This window comes from Rhipicephalus microplus, chromosome 2 (genome assembly GCF_043290135.1).
Source record: "Rhipicephalus microplus isolate Deutch F79 chromosome 2, USDA_Rmic, whole genome shotgun sequence".
Classification (NCBI taxonomy): domain Eukaryota; kingdom Metazoa; phylum Arthropoda; class Arachnida; order Ixodida; family Ixodidae; genus Rhipicephalus; species Rhipicephalus microplus.
The window spans coordinates 20,842,918-20,856,493 of NC_134701.1; the positions used below are offsets into that span (position 1 = coordinate 20,842,918).

Here is a 13,576-nt window from a genome sequence, read left to right on the forward strand (position 1 = left end):
CTAGTTTGAGGGAAGCCCTCGAAAGGAAGGACTTCGCACTCGCATGCAGTCTGTTTCACTGCGCTCGTCTGCTCGGCGAGGCGCGCCCCCGGCCAAAGCATCGAAATGCCCAAAGGTGCGCGTGCCGGCGAGCTGGCTTGGGCGGGTCGGGGAGCGCGAAATCTGCAAGTAAATATTTTTTTCTGGAAAGCTGGCAAAATATCAGGGGTGCGCAAATTATGCGAGGGCGCAAATAAGGCGCGTAAATACGGTATCGTCGAGAATAAGCACGTTTAGTGGTTGTTATATCCTAAATAATTCCTGAATTCATTCCCATTTGTCTTGTTGTGTTAAACCCGTTCAGCTGCCCTGGGGTAACCACTGAGTATTTTGAGTTAGTTAAAGTCAAATAGAGACCACACATAGTGCATGCTCATTACCGTGTCTTCCTAATGCATGTTTACTGCGGTGCGCATGCAATGAAAAAAAAAATTGTGAACACTCACAGCGCCACAATGTTTCGATGAAGCAAACAAGGTATATGCCGTCAAACACTATTTCTAGTGCCCCATTCTAACGAACAAAGGCGGAGAGGATGGCCTTGCGCAATGTTCAGTGTAAACAAGCGTTAAAAGTTGGGAAAGTGGGTACGGCAACATCTGAAAAAACTGGGCAGCAAAACGTCGTTTCGGCAGCGTGAAGTTTCGGCGTCGTTTCGGCAGCAAGACGTCGTTTCGGCAGCGTGAAATCCGGGACATGAAGAAAGAAAGCATGCGCGAGTTGGTTGTTCCCAATTGTTTTATCGTATCCCATCTTGCGGTGCACAGTTTTCTGAAAATGATTAGTGCAGGGTATCGGCCCAGTGCCCGCATTAACAATGGTATCCGTGCTCTGGCCGACAATGTGATACGCGCCCTGCTGTAGCAGACGACGCGTGAGCTGTTGCCAGTGCGAGAATGCAGCGCTACTCGCATCGCGATACCAGGCGCTTCGATACTTCCCCCAAGTATGAAACAGCCTGTACGTAAATCCGAGCATCGCGGAGGATAGACGCCGTGTTTCTGCTTTACGCTGCCGAAACGACGGAACGCAATGAAGCTTTGCCGCTTCGGTGCCCTTCTAACGCCGCAAAATCAGGAACGTCAGCATGTAATCACGGCCGGCGAAGAGTCCGAGTGGATGAAATAGCTTCTTCTTCTCGGTGGAGCGGAACATTGCCTCTCTTCGCGAACGGCGCCGTGCAGAATTTGTGATTGGTTCACCATGACTGTTACGTCATAGTTATAACATTACAACACTGACAGAGATAGAAAATTTTGTTCTTCTTCTTTCTCTTCCGCCAGTTCCCCAGCAAAGCACTTCTTGGTCGTATGGGGTCGCTACACTCTCCCTGGTTTTGTTTTGTCCCTCCGCTGGACATAGGAAGTCACAATGCTGATGGCTGCTATTTCTTTGACGCCATTTCCCGTTACGTACAATGGTCTTTAGTATTCCGATGGTATTTAGTATTCCGTGCAGGGACCTCAGATGGTCCCAGCATTGTCGCACTATAACTGCCGCAGCCTTTTCGTATTAAAAGTAGATCAAATAAAGTAATATTGGGGATATTGCGGTGACGCTTGTCAAAGGGTCGTTTAGGCAGCTCCCCGTGTTTTCTTTGGCTCTCTGCTTGGTCTCCTCGAGGGGTCTTGATTCTCAACGTGTCGTCTGCAGGCAGACAGCCGGTTGACGGAAGGCCGAGTATTGGGGACTGTATACTGAACGCTTGTGTATGTGAGATCTATTGTGATGCGGCATTGCTGCTTTTAGGCAACGTTTCCACCATCCTGGGAATTCCGGGTACATGCTTATGTATTGTTTTATGTCTCATATGACCAGTTCTGCGGCCTGTTTGTGGCTGGGTAGTGTGGGGCTGTAAACATCACAGTGATGTTTTTTGCTTGTGCCCACCTTGTCAGCTCCTGGCTCCTAAATACCAGCCCATTGTCAGACACAATGCATTTCAGTCCCTTAAACATGTCTTTGTTCAGTAGTGCTAAGACGGTTCGTGCATTTTTCCTTCCTGGTTTAGCCGAAACAATCCTTGAGCATTCGTGGATCCACACTGAGAAAGGCTGAGTTCTCCTCACGCCTTCATTTTTTTTTATTATTTAGCTCAGCGAATTCAACATGGGGTCTATCAACGGTACACTGTCATGAGGTGGGAATATCATAGTGTCCGTTTTCTGCTTTTATTTGGCCTTGTTGAGTTGCAATCATGGCAGAAGCTGATGTACTCGGCAGCATCTTTCTTCATTCCTGGCCTTGTAAATTGGCTTCTCAATTTGTAATATGTTCGCAAAACCCATCGTGTCCTACTGAATGTGGGTTGCTGTCATGGCACAGTTCAAGAGCATTTTGTACCCACGTAGTTAGAAACTGGAACTTTCCTTCAATGGGCAACAATTTTTTTGTATTTTCCCAGAGTTTGAGCAAGTTCACACTTTCTTTTTTCCAACAGCCACTAATTACAGCAAGCCGGGAAAGTGAATCAGCATCTGACAGTTCTGGCCGGCTTGTCTGTGCGACTTTAATGTCAAACTGCTGCATTTTACTGATCTAGTGGGCTATTCTCTCTCTTGGTTGAGAAACATTAAGCAAATATGTAAGTGCCTGATGATCAGAGAACATTTTGAATTTTGTACCTCCGATGTAAAATCAAAAATTCCTCATTGCTAGTACAACAGTCAATGTCTCCTTCTCTGTTGTGCTGTAGTTCTCCTTTGCCTTCGTCAACGCATACGAATAGTAACGAATAACTTGGGCTCTTTTGTCGTGACTTCACTGATACAGGACAGCACCTGCATCATTGTTGGACGCATACAGGGAAAAGGGAGAGCGTAAAAATCGGATATGATGATGTGGCTGATGCTCAGTCAATGCAAGCATCAGTCTAAATAAAATCTGTGTTCTTTTGAAGCAAATTGTTCAATGGCTTCGCTCGGGCTGCAGAATTTTTACGAAGTTTCTGAAGTGTCCGGCAAGCCCAAGGAAAACTCTCAGCGCGTGCACATTTTCTCACATCTACACTTGCCCTACGCGCTTCACGGACTATTCCTTAGTGCTGCTAGTGAATTCATGCAGTACTTGTCTAAGAAATGTAATTTTTGCCTTGAAGTACTCACTCTTTCTAAAATTCACTTCGAGTTTCGCTTCGCTCAGTGTGATCAAAACAGCAGTCGGATGCTCAGTGTGAAACATTTCATATTGTTAATAGACTAAAATATCGTCAATATAGACGTTACAAAATACTCCAAGAAAGGATTTGAAGACGCCATTCATGATCTTTTGAAACCAGGCAGCGCTGTTCGTCCACCCGAAAGGCAATATTGTACTCATATGCGTCAAAATGTGTGACAATTAGGCCGTGTACGTTTTATATTCCCCTTCGAGTGGTACCTGCCAAAATCCTTTGCAAAGATCTTTTCGGGAAAAGACTTGCAACCTCCCGTTTCCTCAAATTTTTTGCCAATTCTTTGCATAGAAAAAGGAAATAGATCTGTTTGGTAATTCAAGATTGAGTAGTCTGTACATAATCTCAAATATCCATCTTCTTTAGGAACCAGCGTAATTGGTGAAGTGAAGGTGAACACTGATGGCCGTATTATGTCAGCATCTAACATATTGTGGATCTCGCTTTCAACCAAGTTTTTTTTCTCGCGTGACATGTTTACGGCTTTCTCCTGACCAGTGTAACGTCTTTCAGTATGAACAGAACCAAAAATTTTATCGTTGCCGGTGGATAATTGTTTAAGCAGACTAGTTCGGGGAACTTGCAATGTGGCAGACGTCGTCCTTACATGTATTAAGGTAATCCGCGTACTCAAGGAGGCGCACGTCTTTTCCGCCACAGTCACTTCATCATTCCAAAAAAGCTTTAACTTTAGGGTCTTCATATCGGTCTGAGAAAGTAAAAGTTTATAGTCACACTCTTTCTGTGCAAAAGCGGCCCCGCCGCGGTGGTCTAGTGGCTAAGGTACTCGGCTGCTGACCCGGAGGTCGCGGGTTCAAATCCCGGCTGCGGCGGCTGCATTTCCGATGGAGGCGGAAATGTTGTAGGCCCGTGTGCTCAGATTTGGGTGCACGTCAAAAAACCCCAGGTGGTCTAAATTTCCGGAGCCCTCCACTACGGCGTCTCTCATAATCATATAGTGGTTTTGGAATGTTAAACCCCACATATCAATCAATCTATCTGTGCAAGAGCGTCACTGTCAGCAATCTGGCCTTGAAAAGAGACACTTGTTCCCCCATTTAACATAAATTTGTCTCGTCAACATTGTACTTGTACCGATCTCCCTCGAAAAATTTCTGTCTTCTTTACAAGTGCCTAATTTAAGACAGACAGAGATAAACCAGTTTCTACTAAATAATCAACATCTTCATCATTTTTCTTTAGTTGTATATGCAGAAGGTTGAAAGCCGTTAGAAAAAGAGTCTCCAATCTTTCAACTCTTTTATTCGTTTTTTTTTATTTCAGTTCCATTGGATGCGAAAAAGTCATATGCTCTTGCTCGTTACTGTCATTGGAAATTACATTGACCACTCGGTTTCGACCATGCCAGTTAACAAGTTCGCGTCACCCCCAAGATGCCTGTCGGGAAGGTAATCTGGCTGACATGGGTTCTGGAATTAGAATAAATTGAGAGGTTGCTGAAAAAAGCTAAATATTCCTCGACAGCTTTGACGATCGCACTTGTGCTTGTCTCTGGAGCTCTTTGGGAAGGCTGTGAATAATGAGAGGAACTAATGGGGACTCCAGAAGTTCCGAGTTAGCCACTTGAAGAAGCCACCTTTTCTCATAAAAATATTCTATATAGCGGCTTTCTTGAATGAAATTTGTAAAGAAAATTGCTTTGTCAAACCTTTCGAAGGCGTTTTCGTTTAAAGCTGCCAGAAAACTGCTTTTTCACTGGTCCCTTGTGTCGATCTCGTGTCCAGCGTGCTGAAGCTCGTAGCACTTTCGCGCCAGTCTGATTAGAAACGGTCGCAGCAGATTTGGCTGCACGTTAAAGAACCCCAGGTGGTCAAAATTTCCGGAGCCTTCCATTACGGCGTCTCTCATAATCATATGGTTGTTTTGGGACGTTAAACCCCACAAATCAATCAATCAGAAACGGTCGCATGTTCCTGATGCGCTCACTAAAATCTTGCCACGAGTTGTCTTCTCACGCGTGTCTTAAAAGTTGATCCGGGTGTTTCGCCTTATGCACACCATCAAATGGATCAGGCTTTGCTATCTGCTTGTTGGGTCACCGCTGTTATGGTGGCTAGAATTGGGAGGTGACGCCAACGGGAGCTCGGAGCCGCTCCTTCGTTTCGAGCAGCGCGGCGGTGGCGCTGTCGGCGGAATGGTGATGCTAGTTACGCGCGCGCGCCTTGAGCGCGCGGACCTTTCAAAGATGCTGTTGCTGAAGCATGATTCAGATAAATTGGCGATTCAGATAACTCACTGTGACGATGGCTGATAGAACGCCATTTCAAGCATTAAAAGAAATTGGCTGCCGCTGCAAGACTTCTGTGACGTTGAATCTGCGCAAATTAAAGCTTTCGTTCGCATATCCCTGCAGTGTTTTGGAGTGCAAGGCGACGGCGTTTTTTTAAAAAAAAATATTACCAAAGTTCTGGGCGAGGAAAATAAAACAAATATTTATTGCACATCATATTATTAGGAAGATCTATTGCACATCATGGAATACAGGGTAAAATAAAATAAAATGAAAAAATACGCACATTTACATACACTCGGGAGTAGTTAAAAACATTGAAACATTGCACACAGACAGCGCATCGCTTGGCACTAAGTAATAAGAGGCATACAATCACTTTCCACTCGGCAAAAAAAAAATCAATAGAGCTTAAAGTTACAATATCAAACTCAGAGCACGCGTCTAAGCTTCAGCAATTTCATTCTTTCCTGCTTAGCGTTTCGTTTGCTGTTCTGGGCTTTCACATGAAAGTGGAGCCTAGTAAGAACATAAAACTTGATAATTTTGTTTGTGAGGGACATACTGTGGTCAGGACAGCCAACAAGTGTAAGCTTTCTTAACTGCAAGAAGGAAACCAAGTCCATGATGCTGTCAGGTTTGACTTCTGTAACACTGAAGCAGTGGGTAAAAGTGTTCTCGAGAGTGGTCACGAGTTCATTGAGCTTGACTGATGGGTACAGCAGGCCTCCTCGGTCAACAGCAGCCGTGAGGGATGCTGCAGCTGGAGATGGATCGTTCTCGCCTTGTAGGAGCTGCTGGCTGCACTCTGCACATTTGGTGCTTGCAACGCTTTTTCTTGCCACATATCCAGCCATGTAGAATATGAGTCTGGCATCGCTGCTTTGCACGACCATGTCTGCATGCTCGGTGCCGTGGCCGTATTCATTGAGCACTTCATGTGCTTCGGCAAGGTTTCCTACGTCAAGAAGCTCGTCTAATTTCCTCCGAGGAGTGAGGTCCTTTCCGTTGTCAGCTCCCAGCAGACTTCTCAGCAGTCCTGAGGACACATTGCTTCCTTTCGGTGGTTTTGCCAAATTCTGGAAGCTCAAAGTGTTGACCGAGATTAGGAACTGGGAGGCAGTCGGATGATCATTGCATCCAGACATTTGTCGGACGATTCCAAACAGCCTCTCCAGGGGGTCCTGACTCAAGCGGCATGTCATCATATAGCTGAAGTTCAACTTCATCGTCAGGTAGCGGAGAAGGTGTAGCGTGCTTGATAAGGTAACACGAAGCCCTTCGGCTGTACTGCGGCTTAGGAAACCTCCGGAGCCAGCAGCTGTTTCCCAATCGTCCAGGTAAGTCAAGAAGTTTTGAATGCACTTCTCGTGCATCCCTCCAGGCTTAAGTGCACCCGAACTGCACCTTGAAGTCATGGCCTCAATGAGCCTTCTCATTCTTTCCACAAAGCTGACTGTCGCCGCTGTGCTCCCATGCTTTTCTTCGATGGTTGCATTGTACAAGAAAAGGCCTCTGAGGACTTCATCACTGTAAAGCCGCACTGCATAATTTACCCTCATTTTCTCAAAGCCATTGGGATGCACAACCGATTTGCTAATATGAGGCATGGCTTTGAGAGTCGTGTCATGCTGTTCATCAAGCTTCCGGGCACAGTCAATAGGGTCAACACTGGCATGGCCTTCTGGCAGTTTCACGCCCGTTCGAACAAAGGTGTTCCTCACACATTTAAGAAGGTGTGGGAAGTCCGAGATGAAGTGCAGAAAACGTTCTGGGTCTGTAGGGTGCTGCCTTCTACATACTGTGTTTTCTTTCCTGCCGTGTATGCCGAATGAGTGCCACATGCTTCTGTTCCACGCAGCTCCATCAGTGGTGATAAAGTCTACGTGCAGACCGGCGTTTTCGCTCATGACTACTGCTTCGAGGATTATTTTGCCTAACGTCTCGGACTTCACATTGCTGCGTGATGCGAACACACCAATAATCTGGTGCCACGTGCCTGTAAAAGGCACGAACAATACTACAAGGCCATGGTCACATGCTACGGAGCGCTCACTCTCTGGTGTGAACTTCCCAAGGTCCACAAAACCTTCGATGGTGCCATCGGTTCCCAAGCTCAAGTGTTCAGATAGCTTAATCTCATCAATTAACAGCCCACCATGGCGCTGGAACAAGTCCATAGATTTTGTTTTTTCCGCCACAGCAGCAAACACTTTTTCGCTCAGGCCGAATCCACTCCTGTAACGCTTGAGATATCGACGTAGTGATGTTCGAGAAGGCAACGCCATGATGTTGTTTTTGCGTATATGCTCATAGAGGCGTGGGCTTTTCATGGACGTAATAAGGCACTCTAGAGCCCATTCACTTTCATACTTCATCCCTTTCGTGGATTTTCTTTTAGCCGCAGCAAAGCACGCCTTGACTTGTTGCTGCTGCTTAATGGGTAGGGCCTTCACCGCTTCTTCAAATGCTGTAGAATCATTCCGTGCATTCTTTTCTTTCATTTGTTTGATGAGTGATTTAGCCTGCAGGACACTCAGGCGACTCCTTTTCGCTTGCGCTGTTCGCAGCTTAAGCCTGTATGAAAGCTTTTGGGACTGGGCCACATTTTTGCCTTTTCTTCGCCTGTAGGACTCACGATTCAGGAGTAGTCTTCTGAGGTGCTTGCATTGTGGGCAGGCTTTTTCTGGCGTTGGAGCAACCCCACGGCAAGATGGGCTGAAGGTTCTGCCATCAAAAGTCTTCTCCTTGTACTTTAAATTCACTCCAAATTCACCAGTTTTACCAAACCCTCTGCATGGTATCATGGAGTCGACGTCGCGAAGCAACTCTTCTGCCATTTCGATGTCGGTAATGTCAAGGGTCTTTATTTTTGTGGCTTGCACAAAAGCTGTCGCTTGAAGTTTGTTTTCATCTGATGTCATTAGCACATACTTGTCAATAGTCAACTTGTCACCATCTAGTGCGCAAACTGTAAACACCGTGGCGTTGTCGGCTCCAGCAATTAGATGTCGAGCCCAGTAAGCGCTGGGAAGACCACACTTGCGGACGTCGGGAATTGCGGGCACATTCGGAACAGGTATTTGGTTACTGTCGCTTTCTGTGCTGTACGAGCCAGCTGTCTCCTCGCAAGCAGACGTGCTTGGTTCCTGACGCCGAATTTTCGATGGTAGGCCGCAAGTGGATGTTCTTGACGTCCTTTTCTTCGGCACTTTCTTTGAAAGATACGCAGGAACATTTGGGAATATGGTTGGCACCGCGTCAGATTTCAGCACCGGTTTCCCTCGGGGAATCTGAACAGTTTCGCCGTTTATCACATGCGTGTAAAAACGCTCAATAAACTGCTCGTCGAAATGAAGCTCACATAGCGCCGACTTCACGTCCAACGACTTGTCGGCACGGGGTACGGCTCGTTGCCAGGCTTCGAAGAGGGCAGGGTCTTTGGGAACAGAGAAAAGAGAAGCACGCTGACCTTGCTCCCTCGATGACACATAGCCGCTCGTGCAGCCAGGAGCAAAGCAGTGGCGTTGCCTCGCTTTCGTAGTGCTGGAGTTCATCCTAAGGTCGGCACTCACACTGTCATGTCAGCAACTAAATACATTTTGCCATAAGCGAGACATCGACGCGGAAAACTGCACACACCCAGACACGCTTCCAGAGGCGAACCAGCGAACCCAGCGGCGAGTCGACGAGAGAGCGCGGAGCGCGCGCTTCGCCCGCATCACTATGCCGACAGGAGCGCCGTGGTGGCCGTCGCGGCGGCGCTTGAAAACGAGGATCGCGCGCGCTCGGCGAATATGCGGGCGCTGGCGTCACCTCCCAATTCTAGCCACCATACCGCTGTGCCTGAACGACGGCAAGAAGACTGTCCATGAGTTGCTGCTGTCCCTCACGTGCTGCTGCTGACGTTGGAGAAATTCCGCGGGGCATGAGTGAACTGAAGAATGTTCTTTGCTTGGCGAGACCCTTGATGACGTGTTCTAAAGCGGCCGCATGATGAAACTCAGAGTACTTCGGTTTCATTTTCACTGATGGTTGGAGGTCGAGGTCCTCCGGCGTCTTTTCGGGTTTATGAGCGACGAACTCATAACCTTTTATTCTTAGCTTGTCACCGACTGCACGTTTGCCTCGCCGTGTATTTCTTTTTTTTTTTTCATTTTCAATTAGATTTGCGATTTCATAGTTGACGTTACGGCCAGTGCAAAATGCATGCCAACGCGTTTCTCGCAAAGTGTTCTTCTCGCGTCTACGATTGATAGATATGTGAAGTTTAACGTCCCAAAGTCGCCATATGAGTATGAGAGACGCCGTAGTGGAGGGCTCCGGAAAATTCGACCACCTGGGGTTCGTTAACGTGCACCCAAATCTCAGCACACGGGCCTACAACATTTCCGCCTCCATCGGAAATGCAGCCGCTTTCTTGCATCGAACGTTTGCTGCTATATTCTTTTTGCGAAATGGCATGTTTCACCAATGTATGTACATGTGTCCACAATCAGCTCGAGGTATGCGGTATAGACGGTTTTCCGCAGCGGCGAACGGGTGCTGGTACGTTTCAACACGTGATCTAATGACCTTCCCCTTTCCACTTCTTCACCGTCGCCGATAGCCGGCTGATTCGCCGCTGCTGCTCCCGGGTTGAAGGCCAGCAAAACAGGCGCAGTACTTAGTCCACACCACCAGTTCCTCTTTTAAAGACGATAATAAAGACGATAGTCTTTCTTGGAGACCTTCAACAAAAAGAAAAGACCCCGTATCTGCATCTAATCTGCAAATGCCGTCGAAAGACGGTAGTCTTGCGTGTGGAGGGAGTGAACAAAACATTTATTTGATGTTCTGCTCAGGAAAATTGGTGAATGATATTCTGGAGGTGCTGCGTTAGAGTGCCTCGAGCGTGCAGCGGAGGTGAACGAGCGCATAAAGCCACATAACACATGAGACATGACCGCCATCTGGCAGTTTTCTTGAAAAACAAAGCGCGTGGCTCTGAGACGGGTGCGCGCGCCCGTCACAGGGGTGATAAGGTGTCGAACGGTAGGCGATGGTTAGGCGCCACCACCGTCTCGTTTTAGCAAAGTGTTGGAAACACTCGCCTTTCCGTGCAAGCGTTGCATGGTCAGCGCAGCGTGATAAGCGCTACGGCCTTTAGAATTACTTATGTATGCCTCACTCAGCCCCCGCAAAGGGGGGATTCGGCTTTTTTGGACAAGTTCTATATGTATGATGAAAGTCGGCTTGGGGACTCATGCAGAGGCGACAATGAGGTAAGGTGTCATGCGGGTGAATTTTAGTATGTATGAAGAGGGAAATCAAGGTGATTTCGCACTGATATGTATGCTTGACACATTTTGCGTACGGCTATTCAGTGACACATTTTCGCAGGGTGGCGAAAAGAGGCGGCCGGAGCCCGACCGGCCCCTGCTGCTTCAGCTGCCGGGCGCCGCGGAGCCCTGCGCTGCTTTGGGCCCAATGTTCCTGCACACAGCGATGAGGTACTACAGGTACGCACTTCCATGTCCTCCTGGAAAATAGGTGCACTCCAGCACGATGAAGTGCCGCTGGGTTTTCCTCGGAGCATTACTATGCATGACGTTCCACTGCAGTTGCATTCTGGTTTTATTCTGTTTTACATGCATTGTATGCCTATTTTCTTGGAAAACATTTCGAATGTTTCATCCTATTTTTCTAAGAAATAGAATGAAACATTCGACCGAAGTCGAACGTTTCACAACCGAAGTCAGAGAAGAAAAACTGGCAGATCCCACGTACAGTGGGAATCGATGATATGCGAAGCACGAATAAGAAAGCTTGAAATGTCACTTTAAAATCTGCACAACGATACGAGGTGTAGGTAAATGATGCCGTGCATGATTTCCGTGTCATGATTATCATGTTTGAATGTGTCATTTACCTTCGTCATCTGTTCATGTCAAGTGATACCAAATTTCGTATATGTGGGGCTATCGAAACGGCCGCGAGCATGCTATTAGCGTCGTATGTTGTCATGTTCTTACATGACACACGTCTGAGGATTATAATGTTTGCGCCAGTCATAAATTTCGTCATCTATTGACGTCACGCAACACCAAATTTGGTATATGTTGTGCTAGCAAAACGGCCGCGAGCGCATCATGAAGGGCCAATATACTCCTATGTAGCGTTGACGCGCGCGCACGCTGTGCACAACGGCGCTACGTTAGCAAAACAGCGAGCACTCTATAGTGTGACGCCAGGCGCGACCGACGCGACCAGCGTCCGTCGGCACGGCCCGCCGGCAACCAGCGCAAAATTCGTGCCGATGCGTTACCCAGAAAACACTGCGTCTCCCTCTTTTCGTCACGGAGAGACGCCGGACGCGCTGAAACGCGCATGCGCCAAAGCAACGCAGCGCGACGCGCGCCTGCGAGTATATGTCAGGACCGGTGCCTGGCGTAGCAACGCCGGCGTGACACAACAAAATGAACGCCGGCGATCACGCGCACCGGCGTGACGTCGAAATGTATTAGCGCCTTGACTGTGACATATAGTCATGTTCTCACATGACACGCATCTCGTGATTATCACGTTTGGACCAGTCACATACCTTCGCCATCCATTGGCGTCACGTAATGCCAAATTTGGCATATGTGAAGCTAGCGAAACGGCCGCGAACGCATCATGAGCGTAGCATGTAGTCATGTTGTTACATGACACGCATGTCATGATTTTCATGTTGGGGTCTGTTGCTTGTGTTCGCCATGCAATCATTTCATACCATGCCAGTTTTACGACATGTCATGTGTACGAAACCAACGCAAGAGCTGCAGGACCATGCAATGTAATTAATGACATTCATGACATACATGTCATGATTTCCATGTTATGACTAGTCAAATATGTTCTCCATACAGTAATGTTATGCCAAACCATGTTTGGTATCGATACCATTATCGAAACGGCCAGGAGAGCTAAAAGTTGTAAGCGGCTAGACAGATAGATACGCTCAAAGTCGCCGAAGTTCGCCAAGAAATGCTTCGCATTTAAAATTTGGTATATGTGACGCCAGCAAAACGGCCACGAGCGCATCATGAACGCACCAATATACTCCAATGTAGCGTTGACTCGCGCGCATGCTGGGCACAGCGACGCTACGTTAGCAAAACGCGAGCACTCTATAGTCTGATGCCAGGCGCGACCAGCGTCCATCGGTGCAGCCCGGCGGCAACCGGCGCTAAATTTGACATGCTGCATTTCGCGCCGATGCGTTACCGAGACAACACTGCGTCTCCCTCTTTTCGTGATGGAGGGACGCCGGATGCGCTGAAACGTACATGCGTCAAAGCAACGCAGCACGGCGCGCGCCTGTGAGGATATGGCAGGACCGGCGCCTGGCGTGGCAACGCCGGCGTGATGCGACGAAATGAATGCCGGCGAGCCCGCGTACCACGTCACGTCGAAATGCATTCGCGCCTTGACTGTGGCATGTAGTCATGTTCTCACGTGACACGCATTATTATCACGTATTATCATTATTATCATGTTTGGACCAGTCACATTTTAGTCATCCATTGCTGAATACCATATTTGGCGTATGTGAAGCTAACAAAACGGCCGCGAGCGCATCATGAACGTAGTATGTCGTCATGTTACATGACACGCATCTAATGATTATCATGTTTGCACCAGTTACATACCGTCGTCATCCATTCAGGTACTGTAATGCCAAATTTGTATTTGTGACGCCAGCGAAACGGCCGCGAGCGCATTTGAGCGTGGCATGTAGTCATGTTGTTACATAACACGCATGTCATGGTTTTCATGTTAAGGTCTGTCGCTTGTGTTCGCCATGCAATCATGCCATACCATAACAGTTTTGCAACATGCCATGTGAACAAAACCACCGCAAGAGCTGCAGGATCATGAAATGTAAATCATGACATTCATGACATACATGTCATGGTTATCATGTTATGACTTGTCAAATATGTTCTTCTTACAGTCATGTTATGCCATACCACGTTTGGTATTAATACCATCTTCGAAACGACCAGGAGAGCTAGAAGTCGTAGGCGGATGGGTGGGTGGGTGGGTGGATGGATGGATGGATGGATGGATGGATGGATGGACGGACGGAC

The 13,576-nt window shown here is 47.7% G+C and overlaps 2 protein-coding genes across 10 annotated transcripts in view; one reads left to right on the forward strand and one right to left on the reverse strand.

The window, feature by feature from the left end:
- Positions 1-13,576, reverse strand: part of LOC119169183 (pseudouridine-5'-phosphate glycosidase) — a 2,087,124-nt gene that overhangs the window by 1,405,028 nt on the left and 668,520 nt on the right. The window lies entirely within an intron of this gene.
- Positions 1-13,576, forward strand: part of LOC119169934 (CD151 antigen) — a 316,886-nt gene that overhangs the window by 237,432 nt on the left and 65,878 nt on the right. For all 4 annotated transcript variants that reach the window (XM_075886276.1, XM_075886277.1, XM_037420930.2 and 1 more), the window contains one exon: positions 10,845-10,963. In XM_075886276.1, the coding sequence (XP_075742391.1) occupies positions 10,932-10,963 (32 nt within the window). In that variant the 5' untranslated portion in view covers positions 10,845-10,931. The remainder of the gene's footprint in view (positions 1-10,844; positions 10,964-13,576) is intronic.